A 21,371-nucleotide genomic window follows, 5' to 3' on the forward strand; every position below is an offset into this window, starting at 1 on the left:
TGTCAGGTTAAGGGTACAACCATGGTACATGAAACTTTAAATGATGCAGTGAAATATTAAGTGTCATAAAAAAAACTTAAGATTTGTTAATAAAAAATAAATCAAGGAGAAAAACTTGGTCTTTTTCAGAGTTGATTTCAAAGAAGTAAGTCAAAGAGAAGCTTCTGTACGATTAACTACTTACAGTGAGACTGAGACTCACTCTCACTCTTAGTAAACTGAATGAGAAGAGTAAGAGAAAGTCTTGGCTTGCAGTCGCTTTGTGCCAATCCCTTTTTATCCAGTGTTTCCAAAGGGTATTCAGTCTTGTTAATCAGGTGTTTACAGTGAAACTGAGACTCATCAAACAGATTAACAGACACTAGGGGGTGTAATAACCACAGCATTGCCATTTGGTGCTGACCCCATGTTAACCAGTGTTAATAATTTTTTAGCATTCATTCTGTGTAACTGATTATTTACAATGAAACTGAGACTCCTCTGACACAGATAACAGAGAGAAAACATTATAATTGGTAGAAGCCTTGGCTTAAGGTCATTTAGTGCCAACTTCTGGCTTAAAAAAGGTAACCCAGGAGTTAGAATCCATATTTTAATAACCTTTTTACAGTGAAACTGAGACCCACTCTCACTCTGATACTCATGAATGGGTGCTCAGTCTTCTTGTGAACCAATAATTGCTGGAGTCATTTTAGGCAGAAGTAAACAATGTGTAAGAGGAAGTCATAACTTGCAGTCGTTTAGAGCATTTCCCGTATTGTCCAGTGTTTCCAAGGGTAATTATTCTTTGTAATCAGCTGTTTACAGTGAAACTGAGACTCATCAAACAGATTAACAGATAATAGGGGGTGTAATAACCAAGGCGTTGCCATTTGGTGCTGACCCCATGTTAACCAGTGTTACCAAATGTTTAGCATTCATTTTGTGCAACTGGTTATTTACAGTGAAACTGAGACTCCTCTGACACAGATTTACAGATTTAAAACATTATGTGGTAAACTTGGTGGAAACGTTGGCTTAAAGTCACTTGGTACCAACTTCTGGCTTAACAAAGGTAACCAAGGAGTTAGCCTCCATTCTTTGAGATTACCTATTTCCAGTGAAACTGAGACTCCCCAGATAGATATGCATAAATGGGTGTTTGGAGTTAAAGTTAACGTTCTTGGAGAAGCATTTTTTGCATGAAAAAGGAAGTTTTGGCTGGAACTCATGTAGTGCCATCCACTTGTTACACAGACGCTATTAACACTCACTATTAACAGTGAAACTTAGACTCTTTTAACCAGACGAGCTGACACTTAGAGGTTTAAAAACCAAGAAATGACGAGGTTTATTTGGCAGAAGTAAACTGTAGAAAGGCTTGCTAGATGTAATTTTGTGGGAACACCAGAATTACTGTGAAACTGAGACTCACCAGAGGTAGATAAATTGGTGAACAGTGAATGATAAAGGTATATTTGCAGAAGTTAATGACTTGAATAGGAAGCCATTGCTGGAAGTCGTTCAGAGTTATCCGACGGCTACACCAGGATTACAGAGAAGTTGGCATCCTCACCCAGAGGCTTTTATCAGCAACAGACGATGACAGACGATAATTGCTGATGGGATCTGAGATTGGCACTAAAAGTAGACTAAGTACCAACAAGCTCCTAAACCTCAGACATATTTTCCATCCTTATCAATGGATCATTCAAAACAACATCAGCTGAATATTTGTTGTTGTTGCTGCAGTGTTGAATCAGCTGGAAGAGCTGCTGAGCGACATGAAGGCAGACGTGACCCGGTTACCTGCCACGCTGTCCCGAGTCCCACCCATCGCCGCACGCCTGCAAATGTCCGAGAGGAGCATCCTCAGCCGACTGGCCAGCAAGGGCACTGAGACGCACACACCCCCGGTCAGCAGCAGCAGCCTTACTTTACCTTTCCAAACTCACACACACGAATACAGAAACCTCCATAGGCTCAAGTCAAAACCTGTTTGTGCTGCAGTGGAAAAATAACAGCTGGAGGGCAGCCAAGGAAAATAAAGAACCCATTATGTTGTCACCCACCTGTGGTTTATTCACTCCTCAACTGTTTAGTCAGCAGATTTTTTCATTGTCAGTTACGTAACCTTTAAGTGTCTAATTCTGTCTCATTGTTTTATTTTCTATTTCCATAATTCACATAATGCCTTAAAGATAAACTTCTTTTCCTGTGCGCAGCCCATCCCTCCAGGACCCTACGCAACCCCTCAGAACTACGGCGCCCCCTTCACCCCTGCACCCCCGAGCGCTCTGCACATGGGAGGGGCCAACTACAGTCAGATGCCGCCCGGATCCTTCATATCAGGTCAGTGTTTGATTCTTCGATTAAAACTTTGCATGAAACAGCAAACGTTTTTTTTTCTTGATATGCTTTTAATTTGAAGGGATACTGCAAGAATATTCAAAGATACACTTTTGGGAAGATTAGTCTTTACCTACCTATGCAGGATGTGAATCTGTGAGTGTGTGAGAACAGAAAGGTGTGTGTCGCAACCAGTCATAAAAAAATCATAGGTATTAAAGCATCCGTGATTATAGTATTGAGGTTGATTTACTCAACAATAAGAGCATGTTTGATCTGTGTGGCAGTGTGCAAGCTGGCAATTTAAGCCAGATTAGGCTTGAGCTGGTGAAGGATTCCCATTTATATCCTGTTATAATCTTGTTTACTTGGTGATAACACGTCTATAACGGTTGTAAAACGTTTTCTGAAGCCCTGGGTGAGAAAATAAACCTGGTGATGTCATCAAGGTTGTTTTTTCTTGGGCTCAAAGATGAAGAGTTTATAATAAGAAGTCACATTAAGACTGAAGGTAAAGATGTTTTATACCTGTGGAGGTTCGAATTAAAGACTGGGTTGCATTATGGGAAATGTAGTTCACTTAGTTTTTAAAGCTTGGTCATTTTTTTTTGGAGAACAAGCTGAGAACAGATTGTGCTGCTTTGATTTTGACCATACCTTTTTTTTTTTATCAGAGTAAAGTAAACATTTCATGAAGAACAGTCATACCAGAAAAGGCTTTTGAACGCAAAACAAACTTGACTACATAACAAAACATGAAGCACTTCATGTAAACCATTAACAATCTCTACGAGCAACAGTAACCTTAAAACATCTCTTGAGTTAGGGCCTGTGTCCATTTACAGCATTCAAACAAAAATTGACATGAATAAAAAAAATAATAAATAAAAATTAAAAAATTGGTTAGTCATGTGCATAAGCCAGGTTAACACCCAGATTGCTAAATTTAAAGGTGGTAGGGCTGTCGGATCTCGTGCTCATGTGTTATCGTTTAAGACTAAATATGCAAAGACAACAAACATTGATGGACCAAATTAATCATTAGGAAAAGTATGACAATGTGGAGACCATAGACTGTCAAAAAAATGGACGTCATCTTGCTCAGCTCGAAGTGAGGTTGCCACAAAAACTGCTCCCCCTGGTGGCTGGTCGCAGTATGGGTAAAAAAATCTGACTCTCCAGTCACTCTAAATGGGCTGTAGTCAAACTTTAAAAAATTGATACACGTTGTAGAAATGTTTCTCACGTCCGACTGCCGTGGTGATTTGAAGATATTTTTTGGCTGTCTTGTATTCAAGTTCTCTTTTTTTTTTTTAGTTTCGTTTTTATTAGTTATACGAGGTTGAAAACAAGGATTTACGACACATTTAACAATGATTGACAGCTGCTGTTTTGTGTTTTTTTTTGTTTTTTTTTCTTGGGGATTGTAAAATATGTCGGGAGGTAAAGTCAAGAAGTAATAAGACTCTCGAAGAAAAAAAAAATGTATTATTTCTGTCACCTGGCTCCACTCAGATATAGTCAATGGTGGGGACACACAGCAAAAAATTGTATTAAAGAGACACATTTTTAATGTTTATTGCTGTTTATGCAGAGTAAAAGTGTACAACTCAAATTAGTTGGATAGAAGTTTTCCAGGAAGTTTTCCTAACCTGTGACGCTCTGAACCTGCTTAGTTTTCCTGGTGCGACTGGTTAATTGGCCAGTTTTTGTCAGTTATGCATGTGGCCAATTCGGCCGTTGTTTAACAGTACAGACTGGGGCATTGTTGTTGTTGATAAAGCTGATATCCAAAGTCCCGCCTCCTCTTGTTTTTGATTGGTTGGTAATGGAGATGTGTCATTGATGAGTCTGATGGGGTTTCAGTCAAAATGTTTTTAGCTGAGAGTACAAGGACATCAAACAATGATGCTAAAGGCATTAAACCAGCTAAGTTACTTTGGTTATGTAAAGGAGTTCGCTTTTCCATAAAAATAAACACTACTAATGGACACAGGCCCTTATTGAACAGAAAAGCACAATTAAGGACAATTTCCAGGTCATTTTTGCTTTAATTTCTAAAAACAGATCAACAAAATCATGTTTTAATAACTTTTTGACTCCTACAACAGGTGAAAAATGTTCCAAGATGTGATGTCATTGTGATGTCATCAAGGTTGTTTTTTGTTGTGCTTACTGACAAAGAGTTGATAACAAAAAGGCAACATTACAACTAAAGGCAGAGATGAAAGCATTTTACACCCTTTGAATTCTATTTAAAGACTGAATTGCATTGTGGGAAAAGTAGTTTTTTAAAGCTATGACAATTTTTTTGAATTACACGAAATACAGGCCTTAGTTTTTTGGAGCTGTGGCAGGTTGCCAGGGAGGGCAAGTTAAACATTTAAGCTCCAAGTCATTTTTGCCTTAATTTCTGAAAAAAAAAAAAATAAATAAATAAATAAAAAATTTTTTTATGGGATTCTTTTTTTAAAGACAACATTTCCAATTTACTTTCTGAAGGTGAAAAATGTTCCAGGATGTTTTTTTCATTACTTTTATCTTGTGTCTGTGAAGCAGATGGTTAATAAAGTTTTAGCAGGTGGGTTTTCTTTTTGCCAGGCCCAGCTTTCCAAATCTTTTTTTTTTCTTCACCTTGATTTTTTTCTTTTCTTTCACATAAAAATAATAAAAAAGAAAAATTCAAGCTTGGAAAACTCTCCTGGCAAAACTTTCACTTGTCAAAAAACAGGTGAAAGCAGAGTTGGTGGGTAAAAGAAAGTCTTATCTTTATTTATTTTTTGTGTTTTTTTTTTGCCTCTCAAGGCTTCCGTAGATCTCTGATAGAGAAAACACAGACAGCTCAGGCTCACTAATGACAGGTTGTTTAATGTCCGTCCTTAAGAGAGAAAAAGAAGTCTGTCTTTTGAAGTCTGCTCTTGATTATTTGGCAACTTTCGCTGATGATGGGCAGAAACCCATCCAAAAAGTTTCTCCTATTTAAAGATACCATCAGAGGAATTCCAGCTTTATTTGGTTATGCTGTTGTGGAAAAATATTTGTCAGAGAAAGGGTCAGACTCCATCAAAACGACTGACTCTGGGAAAAGTCAGGAGAGCATCTACACACGGTGGAGTCGCTGTTATTCAACTCTTAAACTCAGATTTAATCCTGAGTGGTGTGAGGAGCTACCTGATGGCTCTAAAGCACCCGACACTCTATCTCCTCCTCAAGCTGAAGCTGAAGTTGTGAAACCTTAAAAATCCAGACGTATTGGAAAATAACGTGTGTAGCAGAGTTTCTGATGTGGCTGCCAGACAGACACCTGAAATAGACATTACCCAAATCAAACACATAACGTGCTGCGCTGCTATATTAAGGCATTTTCATCTCTTAACATGTCCAACCTTGAAACCTCAGCGCTGGGCTCAGCAGTAATGACATATTGTGCAACAATAAAAGCACAGTCTGGAGCACTATCAGACCTGTCTGAGGAGTGTTTTCTTTTCCAAGCATGTTTATTTTCTCTTTTGAAGTCCGATTGTGGCTCTCATTACTCTTAAATCGTAAAAAAAAGAGAGCGTTTTGGCCTCCCCTGGCCTGCGGTCTATCATCGCACACAGGCGGTTTGTGAATTTATTTTCTCATAATTAGTTTGGTAACAGCATATGCTCGCCAGGCGGACTCTCTGCTCTGCGTGTGTATTCGTGTTCAGGGATGTTTAGATAGCAGAGATAACTGGTAAAACCTGATATTCCCCAGTAGCTTTGCCCCAAAAAGCCATAACAGCCAGCTCCGTCCTCGCCTCTCTCCGCTGTATCTCCATTCATGTAACTGTAGACCGAGACATCTGTCAAAGGCATTGCGTTTTTCGCAGGAGCCAGAGCCTATCTCTGAAAATGTCATTATGCTCAGCAGCGTCTGAATCAAACCGTGCCAAGAAAACATTTCGGACTTTGTGCCGAGGTATTTTGAGAGGGACAGAAACCACAGAAGGAGTTTGGTTGTGTAAACGTCGTGTTGTGACTTGTGAAGCAGCAGCGGCGGCGGCAGCGGCGGAGGGGCTGGGCCGTGCAGAAATAGTCGCGTGTGCACAGAGTCGTGTTACTCTATGGGGTTTGTGCTCACCGAGGCCTCGGTCTGAACATCCTGAACTCTGGCAGGGCACAAGCACGCAGCAAATGAGGCCACATTTGTGCTCCTGATTGGGGTCGCGCTGGTTCTTGACCTTTTTAGACTTCGCCAAGAAGGGGGGAGAAAAACCCGAAAGAGCTCCAACAACAAAAAAAATCAGTGACCTCTTGCGTCCCTCCATTAATAGATCTCTCATGAGGGAAGAAGTACAGAAAACATAACCAGAAATATGCATGTCTGCTGTGGCGCTTCTTAGCTTCACATCTTTAGCTCCACTCTGTGAACTCTGGTGAAAAATGTTAATGATGCATCAAATGCTCCAATAAAGGATTGCTTTGTGCCGTCTCACACATGGTGAAATTCAGCGCTCGCACAACATCTTGAAAAGCATTGTGGAAAAACCTGTTTCTGCCATCAGTGCTGCAAAGAGGAAGCTGCTCATCTGCACTCAAAGGAGTCCCACATAGACGTAGAAATTAGGGAGATTGACCATCGAACGGAGCGACTGGTGACTGCCATCGCCTGCTGTGCTGAAGTGAATCCTGACCTTTGACCTCCAAAGTTAGAAACCAGTTCCTTAAAGTGTGACTTTTTCCTGCTCCCCTCTCCGAGTCTCCACTACAGTCTGCCGCTTGTCTGCCCCCACAGAAGCCGCCACGGGGGGAGCCGCCGGAGGGTCGGCCGCCGCTTGCCAGAAGACCAAGGAGCACGATGTGGGGCAGCGGCAGCGGGTGGTGGACCTGTGGAAGGACGGCAAGTCGGAGGGCGCTATCGGGCAGGAGCTGAGGATGCCCAAATCGACGGTGCACAGCATCATCGTCAAGTATCGGCTCAGCAACACGGTGGAGAACCTGCCGCGCAACGGACGACCAAAGAAACCCTGAAGGGAGGAGAAAAAAATCTGACAAGAAAAAGACACAAAGGGAGAGACGAATACCTGAGGAACACGTCCAAAGAGGACCCAAGGACAGAGCGCTTTAACTCTGCTGGAATGTGAGGAATAAAAAAAGAGGAGTAAAACTAACTTGATGGATGGATTGAGGATTAAAAGCCAGGAGGAGAGGGCATAAAGCGTGAAAAAATCGGCACCTATTAAAAGAAAAACACAGGGAAGAAGGAGACGAGAGAGGTGCAAAGCTGGCCCTGAGATCAAGCACTAATGAAGCGTGGGGGGAAAAATGAAGCCGCGAGAGACAGGAGAGGAAAAAAAACTGAAGAAGAAGAAGGGAGACCTGTCTGGAACAAACAAATCCTCGTGCAGAGAGAGAAAAGACGCCACTGAGAAGAATCTGACGCTAATGGAAAAGATGCTGCAGCGAGGACGGCATGTTAATGCAATCACAGGTTTGTTTGGAATTCAGGCGTAAAAAAAGGAGAAATGCAAAAAATTGCACTTTTTTTTTCTATTTTTTTTTTAATACCTCCTCAGACAGACTTCTTTTCTCCCTCTGCGCTGAAAAAGATTTCCCCCCGGATCAATTCTTCATCCAGCGGCTGACTGAACAAGCCTGTCCCCTCGCGCCGACCCCAAACTCCCTCATTCCTCCACAATCCTGCACTCCTCCGTCTCTCCTTCTCTTTTGCACACTTATACAGTATATATACACACTCTGGACCTCACACACAACCAAGAAACCTGCAAAAACTGCGTTTATCTGCTGAGGAAAGGCAGATGAAGGCCGAACTCTAAATAGAAAGGGACTCTTGTAGTTTTTTTTAATATAAAACACTATATCCCATGAACTTTTGAGCCCAAGAATTCTTGAGTCCAAACAAGAAAAGAAGCAAGAGAGGCCCAAATATAGAAAAGAAACACATATGCTGAGCAGTGGAGCAGCATGTGAGCCAGTCCGACGGACCCATGTTGGAGTTTTTAACCTATTACCAACTACATCTACTCTCGCACCTTTATCACTCAAAGAGAATTATGACTCCAGTGATTTAACATTTCCTGTTTTTTACGCCTCATCAAAGAAAACGTCTGTATTTACGAGCAGCTCTTCCCCAAAGTTAAAGCCGGTGATCCGTCACTGAAAGAAAAAGGGAGCCTCACTTTGAAGCCGGGGGAGACTTTCTTTCTTCTTTCTTTTTTTTTGTCCTTTAAGCGTCTTTTATTGTGACAGCGTGATGGATGCCATGCTGGAAAATGTCCCCCGATCCCTGAGAAAATAAAACACTCTGGACTGTGTCATCGCTTTTCCAGCTCGGTGTGTGTCTGCCTGTGTGTGTGTGTGAGTGTGTGAGTGTGTGCAGTAGAGCTGTACATCAGCGTGACATCCCAGACTAAAGAGCTGGACAAACTCCTCTGCCTCAAGAGACGTGAAAAATCGGTTACACAGTTCATACTTTTCTGAGCTAAAATTAAAGTATTTCTCTGGAAGCTTGAAGGACGTGTGGCCTGCCGTGAGGATTAGACTGTTTGTGCGGATTTATCCTTTAAAAAGTTTGACTTTCCGAGCCAGTGTGATAAACAAGTTTCTTTATTAATCCATTTTCTATAAAACTTGTTTTTAAAGCTCCTGTGGGAATTTTGGCTATAAACAAAAACTGAGATTCAGCCAGGACCACTCTCCACAAAAAAGAAACATTCATCCACACGCAGCAACTTTTATTCGACACAAAGGCAGGGTGAGCAGCAGCAAAGGAGTAGAGAGCAGAGCGAGCATCAGCGAAAATACATGACACTGATGAAATCAGACATTTACTTATGAATACACTTTGCTACTGAGTTTGAGCATGTTTCTCTTTATGAAGCTAGTTTTGGTTGTTGCATTGGTGAGCCTCGCCAGCCACCGTCCTCTCAACTTTGTTTTCAGCTGCGGGCAGCTGTTCAAAGGAAGAAAAACTCATAATGAACTGTTAGTTTTTAACATCCAACCACAAGAGACGGAGTAGCTTTAAAGGCCCATTTATACTCCCTTTACGTCCTTTATGATGGCATCGCAGTTCACCAATACATCCACCAGGGGGAGCAGCCCAGAGTCAAAGTTTATGACAATGAAACTCAAAAACAAGTATGGCAACTGGAGGAGGTATTAATAATGTTCAGCTGAACATAAAAGACAAAAACGGAGGCAGCGTTAAGCAGGCAGTGGTCAGTAAGGCTGTTGAAAATATCGCAAAAGTTCCGCCATCGTTATTTCTTCTTCGTGTCTCATTAAAGCTTTGTATCAGTTAGTAACAGCAACACTGCCCCCACGGTTCCCAGTGGTGCTGCTCTGTTTGGTCCATATCAGTAAACTTCATGGAAATGTGCAGAAATTCTAAATAAACGCAGAGCATGGACGAAAGGCCCCGTCCATATCAATATCCGGACGTAACGTTGAGCATAAATGGGCCTTTACTTGAGCCACTTTATCCCCTATGAGGTGGAGGCGACCAAAGCTGAGATAAAAGTAGAACTGCACTCACTGTTTGATTTCCTAGGGGCCGTTTACACGACAACGGTTTTAGAGTAAAACGCAGAAGTTTTGTTGCGTTTCATCCTCACATTTACACCTAAAATGCAAACTTTTGAAAACGGCCTTCAGAGTGGGATCAGCTCAACTCTACTTCAGTGGAAATCTCCCATAAGCGGCTTCTGGACAAGACAGTTATAGCACCACCTGCAGGCCTGGCATGCTTACTACAGTGTTTTCAGCCCATAAGCGTTTCTTTGTAAACACAGATTTTTCCACTGCGTTTCAGCGTTTTCAGAAGAAATGTTGTCGAGTAAACGGGGCCTCAAACACAACTCAAAATTTAGGTTCCTTCATCTGTGTGAAACTTAAAGAGGGGTATTGTTTTTTTTGTTTTTTTTAAGGATTTATACTTTCCCTCCTGTAACCCTGCTGCATCTTTACACATTTAAAAAAATCCCTATTTCTCTTGAACTAGTGTTTCAAATAACACGTATTTCAGTCTCTGTCTGAAACACTGACTTTTACACTGCAAAAAAAGGAAATCTTACGGAGTGTTTTTGTCTTATTTTCGGTTAAAGAAAAGTCTTTTAAAACTAGATATGAGCCACATTCTGGGTCTGAATTGCTTGTAACGAGTAAGAAAATCTTTCAGTGGGAGTAAGAAAATCTTTCAGTGGGGTAAGAAAAATGTACTTGTATTGAGACATTTTTCTAGTCTTGACAAACACATTTTTCTCACTCCACTGGCAGATTTTTTTTTACTTATTACGAGCAGTTCAGACCTAATTTTTTGTCTTTAAATAACTTGAAATAAACTTTTCTGGACTGGTCAAGTGAATGTGGCTCATATTTAGTCAAAAAAGACATTTTTCATTGAAATAAGACAAAACACTTGATAAGATTTCAGTTTTTTGCAATGTAGGTGCTGTCTCTTTAAGGGTCCCTGCTCCACAAACCCCCTTCCGTCTGATTGGCCAGCCTTCTAAGGCCTCTCATGGGCAGACTTTGGTGTTAAGATCTTGTGCTTTTTTCAGAACAGACCGTTTTGAGCAGTTTATTCACAGATTCAGGGATTTCTACAACACATGAATATGTAGCAGTTCAGTATGAACACGCGGCGTTGTTACTTTATATCCATGTTTAAAACACGGTAAAAGCTTTAACCCCCTCTTTAAATATGCACTTGTTTGCTGAAACATCAAAGACTTTGAAGGTAATTGTTTTTAATGTCTCTCCAAGTGTGCAAAGATTGATCCAAGAGCATTAATGAAGGAACATGTTACACATTAGAGACTGAAGATGTTTTGCCAAATTTGGGTTGTTACAAAAAGCCTCACGGCGTGCAGTATTTATAAACCTTCACACGGTGAAGTAACATGAGACATGCGTAAAAAGTAACCTGTCCTGAGTGAATCCCTCGGTTGTCTCTTCTAGCCTGAAACTCCTGCAGCACATGAAGCCTAAACTCTTTCAGAGTCTCAGTTGGACGGACTCTTAATTCTAAAATCAGACCCGAACAGTCGACAGTTCAGACACAGAGAGTTGTTCCTGATGAAAGGGTTTGGCACAGATTCATTCCTGCAAAGCTTTTCAGCATGCAAATATGCTGCGTTCCCTGCCAAGATGGCAGCGCTCGCTTCGATCAGATAGTAGGCAGGACCTCCAGGGGAGGGACGCAGGAATGAAATTTATCGCCTTTATTGACTTTAGATGGGCTAAACAGTGAAGTCACATAGTTTGAGACTCAGTGGGTGATTACAGGAGGTTAAGATTGATGAGATTATTGAAGATGTGTCCAGGTGTGGGCTGGTAGATTGATCATATTTTTACTGTGGCTACAAAAGTCACTGCCAACCTCATTTGGGACAAGAACATTTTCATATTTCTAACAATGTCTGCTACTACGATGAGGCTGCAGACGGATTGGACGGAGTGAGGGGAAAAAAGTCAGAGAGGAGTTTGGATGAAGTTTTGCAGAGTGCGTCTGGTGGAATCTGTTATCTGGTGTTATACAAGAGCCTCCTGTGTTATCTGCACAGCGTCTTTACCTTATATGACCGGCTCCATTTGGCATTTCTGTGATGCTGTTATCTTTGTTTGCAGAGCGACCGTTAAAAACTTATCACTGCTGTAAAACCAAAAAACTGCAGTTCCCTTAATGTCCACTTGAGGCTGGCCCCAAAAGCACTTGAAGCTACATTCACACTAATTCAAAAAAATGACGACCTTTGTGGAAAATAATTCAGCCAGTTACAAAAAACAAAGAAATTTGCACTGAATAAATAAATTCTCTAACGATACACACTTCAAGGCAATATTTTAAAAGATGAAAGGGTTTCTTATGCATTTGCATCAGCAAAAGTCAGACTGAGTGAACTTTTCAATATTACTTCCTCTGTCAATGGGCTTCAAATCTCTACATCACAAACAAATGGGTGACATCACAGATACTACATCCATATAATGAAAAAGTCTATAAGCTAAACAGAAAGTAGGTTAAAGTACCAGAAACACTCAAAAAATGTGACAATATCATGTCTCATTTTGTTTATTAAGCTAGATGCAGTTAGCACTGGTTCTGCCCTTGACGAATGCATTCTGTATCATCTCAGTTTTCCAATAAAAGACATCGCTTAGCATGACAAAGCATTCGTACAACATGCTTGTGGGAAGTAAGAGTTAACAAAGTGAGTCTCAAACAGTTTGACTCTTTGAGAAAATCCCTTCGGCCATTTTACTCAAACTCTCTTGTGAATCCAGGTGGTTGAGGTAAGTCACAGGCAAACAAGGGCATCAAAGGAAAATTTGCATTAATTCATCTCATTTAAATTCAAGAGATTCTGTGCTAGTTTCGCCTTGCAGCTATGTCCCATGCTCTTTGAGGCTAGCCCTCGAGCTAGTGGCCTGGCTAACCTGCAGCTTGTTTCTAGGATGCCACTCTCTCGTTTCTTGCTCTGTCCACTGTTCTGTCTTCTCTAAATGAAGGCAGAAAAAGCCAAAGTTAGCATCCTGAAGCTAACACAGAGACAGGGTGGACACTGAGGAAAAGCTCTTACATCTGCTCCACAGCGCACAGCATTTAAAATACTCACATTTCCAGGGTCCCAGGTTTGATGGTGGATGGTTGGTAATGCGCCTGGATTCAGGACCAGTCTGTTTGCTAGCCCTCTGTTGGACTGTCCAAAGTTGGAAAAGCAGTCGGCCGTGAAGTGACTAGCACACACATGCACAGTTTTACTGAGTGTAGCTGGCACATTTCCCTCATAAATGAACTCTAGACACTTAGTCTTGTCTTCTTCTGAGATGGGAAGCTTGAGCATGGAACTATGTGGCTGTTTACAGCCAAAAACAGAGCAGTGATGGCTCTTCTTGAACTTTGGCATTCTCCTCTCCGTTGCTGGGGAGAGGGGGTATCTGATGGACCAATCAGGTCAGACTTGCTCCTGATAGGTCAAAAAAGGGAATCGCTGACGTCAGCAAACCCCCAAAATCCAAACAGCTCGTTTTAGGTCAGGATTTTACATGCATAAGCACTACTAAGTACAGGTTTTATCATTAAATATCACATTTTGTGGGCTGGGAGGAAAGACAAACACCCAAAAGTTTCACTAAAAGACTTGATAAAGGGATTTTTGCATAATATGGGACCTTTAATATGATCTCAGATGGGGAATTTGTGGCTTTTGGAGTCAGCCTCTAGTGGACATTCAAGGAACTGCACTTTTTTGCACTCCTGTACTGCCTTCATTTTTCCACACCTGAGGTTACCTCTTGTTACTGAGCAGGATATTTAACAGCTGGAACATGAACTCATGAGCGCCCTCTGGTGGACGAACTCTAATGTGCTACTTATTCAGTATGACACATGCTTCGCCGTTCATGTTTATGGGCTGCAGTAGCTTATCGTCCTGATTCCTCTCTCCTTCCAGCACACTCCATGTTTTTATTTTTTTTTCCATCTGTCTTTTTTTATCGTCTCCTTCTTCCACGTCTCTATTCTCTGCTCCTGCATCTTTTTTACGCTTTGCACCCGTAATTCCTCTTGCTCTTTCACCCAGTCTTTACCTCGATTTGTTTTGCTTCTTATCAGATTTTGTCTGCCCCCCCACACACTCACAGACACACACACACACACTTATAACTCTGTCTCTCTTCTTTCTTTCCGTTCCCCTCTGTTGGCCTCCGCTGGCCAAATGCCATACGTTTTCCCAAAAGTGGTCCCCCCTCCGGTTCTAGACACACACACACACACACACTTACACACACCCCCCTAACGTCTTCGTCTCAATATGCCCCTTATCGTATCTTTGATCTGCGCTGGGGTGTTATGACAGTTTATCTTTCCCTGTGGCGCGAGTGAGAGAAGTACGCTGTTGGTCTATTCCTGGCTTTGTTTTGAAAGGAGCACTAAACTCGCCGTTCTACTCCCCGAGCAGTTTCATGATAGCACACAAATGTGGAAAGCACAGATTCTTTGGCTGGCCAGCTGTGCAGTTGTGTAGAAAGAATTTAATTTTCATTCGTGTGTGTTTGTGTGTGTGTCTGTGACCTTATTTGCCTGTGTGTGTGTGTGCAATCGAGGGAATGTGTGTGTTGACTCATGCTGGACCCTTTCTCTTCAGGTAAACAGTTTTGCATTCTGGGGTTTTCTCATTAATGTAAACAAAATTCTGTATATGTAATATGATATATAAATGTTGATGTAAGCAAGTTTGCTCATTAAAAGGATAATTACAAAATCAGGAAAGCTTGGAACAGAGTTAATCATTTTCTTTTTTCTTTTCCGGATGGGGGCATGATTTCTTTATTATCAAAAAAACAAAATAATGTTGCATCAGGATGTTACAGACAAACAAGTATAGACTCCAGCACGACTCGCTTCTACATTCATGAGCGCCCGAAGACGAGATTTGTTGAAAGGAGCAGAGGATTCCTTCAAAGAACGTTCTGGTCCGTTTTTATCAATCAAGTTTGAGTATCTCGACGCTGCCAGCAGCACTTACTTGGAAGTACAAAACAACTGGACTAAACCAGATGTTTCTCCACTCCAACTTCACACCGCTGCGTCAGTCAGACACGAATCTTCATTCATGTTGGGCTGTAAAACCTCAAACCTGTTGATTCCTGGTCTGGCTCAGCTCATTATGTCCGTTTGTTGTTGTAGTGGAGCTAAACACGGTCTGGCTTTGACACAGTTTGTTTTATTTTGAAAGTGACTAGCTCTTTTAAGGAAGTTATAAAGCACAACTTCCTGTCCCACTTGATCTGCCCCATTGTAAGTTGACATGTCACAGTTATCCAAGTATCTGAGATAAAAACTTAGGGCTGTTAGATAGCGCTGGCACTCTGATGTTATTAGCTAAAATTAGCCTCAGTTTATAGATATTAGGCACCTCCGCAAACACTTCAGTTTTGTAACCAAGAAGCTTTTTTTGGATTATTTATTTATTTATTTATGTATCTAATATAAATATATTAACCGTCTGCATTCAATGTTATTTTTTTTGTTTTGGCTTGTTTTAATTTTTCGGTGTTTACAATTTTCTCCAATTTTTGACTTCACATAACAACAGAAATTAGCATCAATTCCCTCAACACTGAACCAAACCGTAAAATTAAAGCTCCCTGTGGCTGCTGACGTATTGTGCTCGTCAGTGGTGTGCACAGAGGTAGGGCAGTGGCCCAGTAGTTGCCCAAAGATGTGCAAAGTTTCCCTTTTGAGTGACAAAATGCATGTTATAGCGCCTCCTATGGAGCCAAAACATGCACTGGAGGGTCCTTGACAACATGCAAAACTTAGTGCCCATTTCAGTGGTGGTAAGTCTGTGTACTCCACTTGTGCTGGTTAGGGATGGGTAGCTTTTACATTTGAAACAATATGGTACCAATGCCATACTCAACAGTACCAATTTTCAGTACTTTTTTGTGTTTATGAGGTAAAAAAATATCTATTTGTTTAAGAATAAAGTCTTTTTTTTCAATCTAACATATTTATTCTTTGATATATAACCCTGCAATGTTGTGTTCATGTCCAGCATGGAAAATCCCCTACTCTTCAACTCCCTCACAGTCACAAGGATGCATTTAGGTACCTAAACATGGTACCTTTTGGTTTTACGTGAATCAGTACCTGGTACTTTTAACAAAATTTGGTCGGTACTAGGGCTGCACGATTATCGCAATCGCAATCGCAATGTCAGCACATGCAATTCAGATTTTTCTCCATGATAACCAAGCAAGTCTGTAGACTCATCATGACACAACTTTTTTTTATTAAATCACAAGCACAATCGCAATATTGTCCACCTAACCGCAAATCGCACCTTTTCCCCAAATTGTGCAGCACTAGTCGGTACCTATAAAAGTACCTAATTCGGTACCCATCTAGAGTGCTAGTTGATTTGAATGGTCGTCCCACCCACTTCGAAAATCACAGCACACGTTTGCTTTGCTTTGCTTTTTTCCATTTTCTGTTCCTTTTGTGTTTCTACTCTCGCAGTTATGAGTATCGTTGTTGTTATTGTTGCTGTTGTTCTCACTGTTGCTATTTGAGGAAGAGACTTTTTTTTTGTAAAACCTAAGAACCCTCAGGATTGCATCAAATAACGTTAGCAAAAAAAAAAAAAAAACAATGGGCAAAAATGTTTGTTTAAGAAAAAAATAAACAAAACACACAAAAAAAACTTAAAAAACCACAGAAACACTTCCTGATAAAACTTTACCTCTCAAGTACAAGTATTACAAGTATTTAAAGTTTGAACAACATCTCACCTGTTCACATGGAGATATACACTGCAGCCGGTCTGTAGGGGAAGCTGCAAATGCTTTGGCTTCACTTTTGGACAGCTGGCATGTTTTCCATCTATACAGTCAAACTTTTCTGTTTCATTTTTATTTTTAACTGGGACTAAAGGGATTAGATAAAATGCACTGAGGCAATTTTGTCTCTACTTGTAAAAGCAAGTTGCAATGTTCACTTTTAACCCTTTGACCAAAACTGTTTCTTAACTTGAATTTGTTTGTTATAGTTAGAGTTGCAGTGTTTTTTGAGGAATTTTCTTTTGTCTGGCGTTAAAAAAAAAAAGATAAACACTGAACTCTCGCCTCTTTCTTCCTCTGTAGTGTTGAACGGGCCTCCCATGTCTGTAAAGAAGGAGCGGGAGGTGGAGCTGCTCATCAACCGGCGGGAGCAGCGCAGTGGAGAGGTCATCTGCATCGACGACTAGACTACACACACATACACAAATACACACACATACACACAGAAACACACACTGAAACCCGTCTGCTGCAAAGATATAGTCAACTCCTCTCCAAGAAAGTTTTCAAACTTTACTGTCTCTCCTGACTGGTACGCCACTAAAACACACACACACACACACACACACACACACACACACACACACACACACGCATCCCTGCAGTACATATTGTCTCATAACTTCTTGTGACCTTTCTCGTCTGCCTCAAACCATTATACTCCTCATACGCGGCCTCCTCACACAGGCCTCCTCCTCCTAATCCTCCTAGGATGCTTCTAACCTCGTCTACACACGTTTTACTCACACACACACACACACACACACACACACTGACACACCACCTCAATCCTAAAAAAACCTTTAGATCTCTCAGTAGACCATGTAACCCCTTCTCCTCCTCCCTTTCCCAACCTGACAGGAAGCTGCATGTGAAAATCATTTCTCCCGCCGCACTCCATCCCCTGAAGCATGCTCTAATCACGATAATGCTGTCTCGTGGAAAGGAAAAAAATATATATAAAGCTGTGCCTACGGTCGTTTTTATTTCAGATTCTCAGAGAGAGCCCGACCCTTCGATCTCTCAGTCCGAGCAGCTCCCAGCACAGCTCCATCTTTTCGTGTTTTCTAACCGTCATATAAACACACACACACACACACACTCGCAGCAAGATGTGATGATAATATTCAGGAATTGTTCAACCCACGTTAAGTATTTCCTGCCATCCCATCCTGCTTCTACGTTTCAGATTTATGTACAGAGCTTTGAGGTATTTTGGGGGTTTGTTCCAGAAAAAGCCTCGCGCTATTTTTCAGAAACCTCCTTTGAATGTTTATAACCTTTCATAAGCAGTCAGTGTTATTAAAACCTATCGATCAACCCAAACACTCCCCCACCTTCCTCTCCTCTGCTCTTCCTTTTTCTGTTTCTAACCTTTTTTTTTTCTTTCTACAAACCTGTGATATACTTTGCATATTTAAACCGCTCATTCGTGTTCTCTTTGTGTTTCTACTCTCGCAGTTATGAGTATCGTTGTTGTTGATGTTGCTGTTGTTCTCGCTGTTGCTATTTGAGGAAGAGCTTCTACCAAAAGAGACTTTTTTTTGTAAAACGATAAAAAGAAAAAAAATATGTGCGACACACAATGCACCTCTTCGCCATATTTGTCCTATAACTACAAGAGAACGCTAACGAAGAAGTTGAGCTAACTTCAGAGGTAGATATATAACAAGGAAACGACTTTTTTCTTGCTTACGTTTTAGATCTGGGGCTTGCAAATGACGTATATACACACGTAGAAAATAGGCCATATGTAACCCTAAATGCCTCCCTCAGCAAAAAACAATGTGTACTATCTAACCCATGCAACAATACAAGGTTATTATGTCAAAAATCTAAGGCTGGAAATCCCTTTTGTAAACCGCATCATTAAAAAATCGCCTTAATGAACGCCTAGCTGATCAAATGTAAAGAAACTAAACTGATTTAAGACCCTGATGTCAGCTGTAAATCCTCGTCAGTCCGCTTTAAGTTCATACAAAAACACGCTCTACGAGTTAATTTATTCCCAGACATTTGACGCTAACTCCTCCAGGAAATGCTTAAACCATTTTCTAAATTATGTTTCATCAAAAAGTTTTGCGCCCCCCGAACTAAAACGTTGTGTAAAAATTCAGCACTTAGTTCTTTTTTTTTTTCACTTTTACTTTGTCCTCTCTTCAGATTATTTTGAGTTCATTTCTGGGTATTTTGTGTCACTGTGTATGTAGTGGTGCCAATCAAACGATGAGTGGCAGTTAAAACATGTCGATGATGACGCATCTCCTTTTTTCTTTCTTTCTTTTTTTTGTTTGTAATAAAACTGAATGAAATGAAAAGAAAACTGTGTGGAGTTTTTTTTTCTTTTTTTTCTTTTTTTTTTTTAGATTTTATTCACTGTCACATGAGCCAACAAATAGTGATGTCAGTAATATTGGTGTTATATGGTTGAGGATTGGTAACACACAAATTTGGGGTATAATTTTTTTGGGAGTCAGATTCTGAAAAAAAGTTGGGACCTTTTTTGTCCACATTATAAAAAAAAAAGAATTTATCAACTGAAAATCATTCCAGTGTGTAATTTTTTGTGTTGTTTTGTTTTTTGATACCTTTTTTTTCCCGGAAAATTTCAAAGCTACTCTTAAAAAATATGTATTTAAATGGTAGTAACATATGACTACAGTTCATTTCTTTTTACTTAGGACCACTTTAGAGTTAACATTGGAAAAAGATTAAAAATTGGTGTAAAGGCCAAGAAGAATAAAAAACTTAAGCAAATAAAAAAAGAAAAAACTGACTCAAATCAGAAAAAAAAAACTTCTTTTTCCTGAATGTTCCAAAATTGGATTCAAAATCAAACTTTTTCCAAAAAATTCTAGGATTAGAGGAAGAATTCTGACCTAGATCATAAACTTGTGACTTTTAAGAGTTTTGACATTTAAGTGCCAATGTTAGTTATATTTATGATGCTGTATTTATAAGTAATTTTTTTTTGATAGAAGTGTGTGTGAGTCAGAAAGCAGGGTTACATAAAAACTAGAACTGTAGGAACAAAGACACACCCCTGAAGTCAAATTACTTGGTAAAAGTCAGAATTTTGGGTTTAAGATAATTTAGAAATGTAAAATAATTAAGAAAAACATTAAAAAGACAAATTAAAGAAAAAAAACTGCCTCAATAGTTAACACGCAGTTGCAGCGCTGTTCCCCAGCTGCAGAGTACGGCCAGCGGTCACACTACTCCAATATGAACCAGACTTTAGCGGGTATCACACACGCGCACGGCCTGCCTACGTCATCGTGAAGCGTCTGTTTACATGAAGCGCGAGATCATCAGAGTCAGCACAATAAGACAGAGAGCGCTGCTACAACTTTAGGGACTTTTGGACTTATGGTAAGTCGTTTGAGCCCGACACAGCCCTCTAACACCCCGCTACTGTTTAAAATGATCGTCGAGAGATGCGCTCGTGGTGATCATACGTCATGGATCCCACGCGCTATCGGCGTGCTTGTGCTCGTGCATGAAGTAAACCGTGCCGAAGCAAAGGCGCGAATCGAGCTCGAGCACAGCACAGTTGCTGTAACACTAGCAATTAAAAACGTGCTTCAGGGCTTAAGTGTGCTTAAGCGTGGCACGGTTTGCCATCATTGGCATCAAATTGGCATCAAATCCACAACCAATATGGAGGACAAATCTTAAAATCTTGGTGAATCTGTCTTGCTAAGAAGAAAAAGCAGGTGAGAAAATGTAAATCAAATAAACTAACTAAAAGTTATCTAACTAAAATAAAGAAAACCGTTTCACTGAGCATTTTTGCTATGCTAACCTTTGAGCGCTATGCTTAAAGCAAAACCAAGGCTGTCACATAGCTAGCTTGAAAGCTGATCGTATCACTCCATGACTTCTTTTTAATTGCTGTTACTTTCTAGGGGCAGCAGTAGCTTGCTAACCCGTGCTAGCAGCTGTGTAACCCTGCTGTGTGGCCCAATACTACTTTAAGCTAATGTTAGCATGCTCACACGACTGTGGAGTTAGTTGTAAAGCAGGTTAAATATGTAAACTAGGCTATTCATATCATCATTTGGATAACACTTAGCACCCTTTGAAACACACACTCTTGTTTGCTTTCATTATTCAATTGGTGTAAATAAAACTCACCCTCTCATCTGCAAAGATTAAATGTGGCCGTCAGTCTGCCCTCCTGGGTTTGGATGCTGCTGAAGAGGAAAGATGTCGATGTGGGCGAGTGTGAAAGAGATGGAGTGACTCAGAGTGTCTCGCTTCACGGGCATTCATCACTTTTTCTTCTCTCTCCAACTCACACACAACAACAACCTTGAGGAGCAGATGGTCAATGATTCATGATGACAAAAGGTGAAGAGTCATCCTGCTCTCTTTAACAGATTGATCCAGTAAAGCTTACTATGTATGGTTACTGATGATTTATGATGGTGTAACGTTTTAAGGATGAAACAAACTCAAATGGTTTTCACTAAAAGGCTAAATATGATGAAACTGAACTGGATCCTGGCAAAAAACATTCACTGTACATTATTTTCACTTGTTGCTAGCCCAACTAGAAGTTCTGCTACAATGTTAACAATTTATTAATGCTAATGGATACCAGCATTTTTAGCAACAATGTTAACAGTTTATCAATACTAACAGATACTAGCATTTTTGCTACATTGTTAACAATTTATGAATGCTAATGGATACTCACTTTTTTGC

General features: G+C 40.5%; 1 protein-coding gene across 2 annotated transcripts in view; it reads left to right on the forward strand.

The window, feature by feature from the left end:
- chd3 (chromodomain helicase DNA binding protein 3) overlaps nucleotides 1-10,293 on the forward strand; it is a 41,258-nt gene extending 30,965 nt beyond the window's left edge. Inside the window, exons 38-40 of one of the 2 annotated variants that reach the window (XM_074698880.1) lie at nucleotides 1,732-1,895; nucleotides 2,205-2,331; nucleotides 7,090-10,293. In XM_074698880.1, coding sequence (XP_074554981.1) covers nucleotides 1,732-1,895; nucleotides 2,205-2,331; nucleotides 7,090-7,325 — 527 coding nt within the window. In that variant the 3' untranslated portion in view covers nucleotides 7,326-10,293. The remainder of the gene's footprint in view (nucleotides 1-1,731; nucleotides 1,896-2,204; nucleotides 2,332-7,089) is intronic. The other variant, XM_074698879.1, reaches the window with a different exon arrangement.
- The last annotated feature ends 11,078 nt before the right edge of the window (nucleotides 10,294-21,371 follow it).

This window comes from Halichoeres trimaculatus, unplaced genomic scaffold (assembly GCF_033239565.1).
Source record: "Halichoeres trimaculatus isolate MK-OKI-2021-1 unplaced genomic scaffold, fHalTri1.1 fHalTri1_scaffold_22, whole genome shotgun sequence".
NCBI classification, from domain to species: Eukaryota; Metazoa; Chordata; class Actinopteri; order Labriformes; family Labridae; genus Halichoeres; species Halichoeres trimaculatus.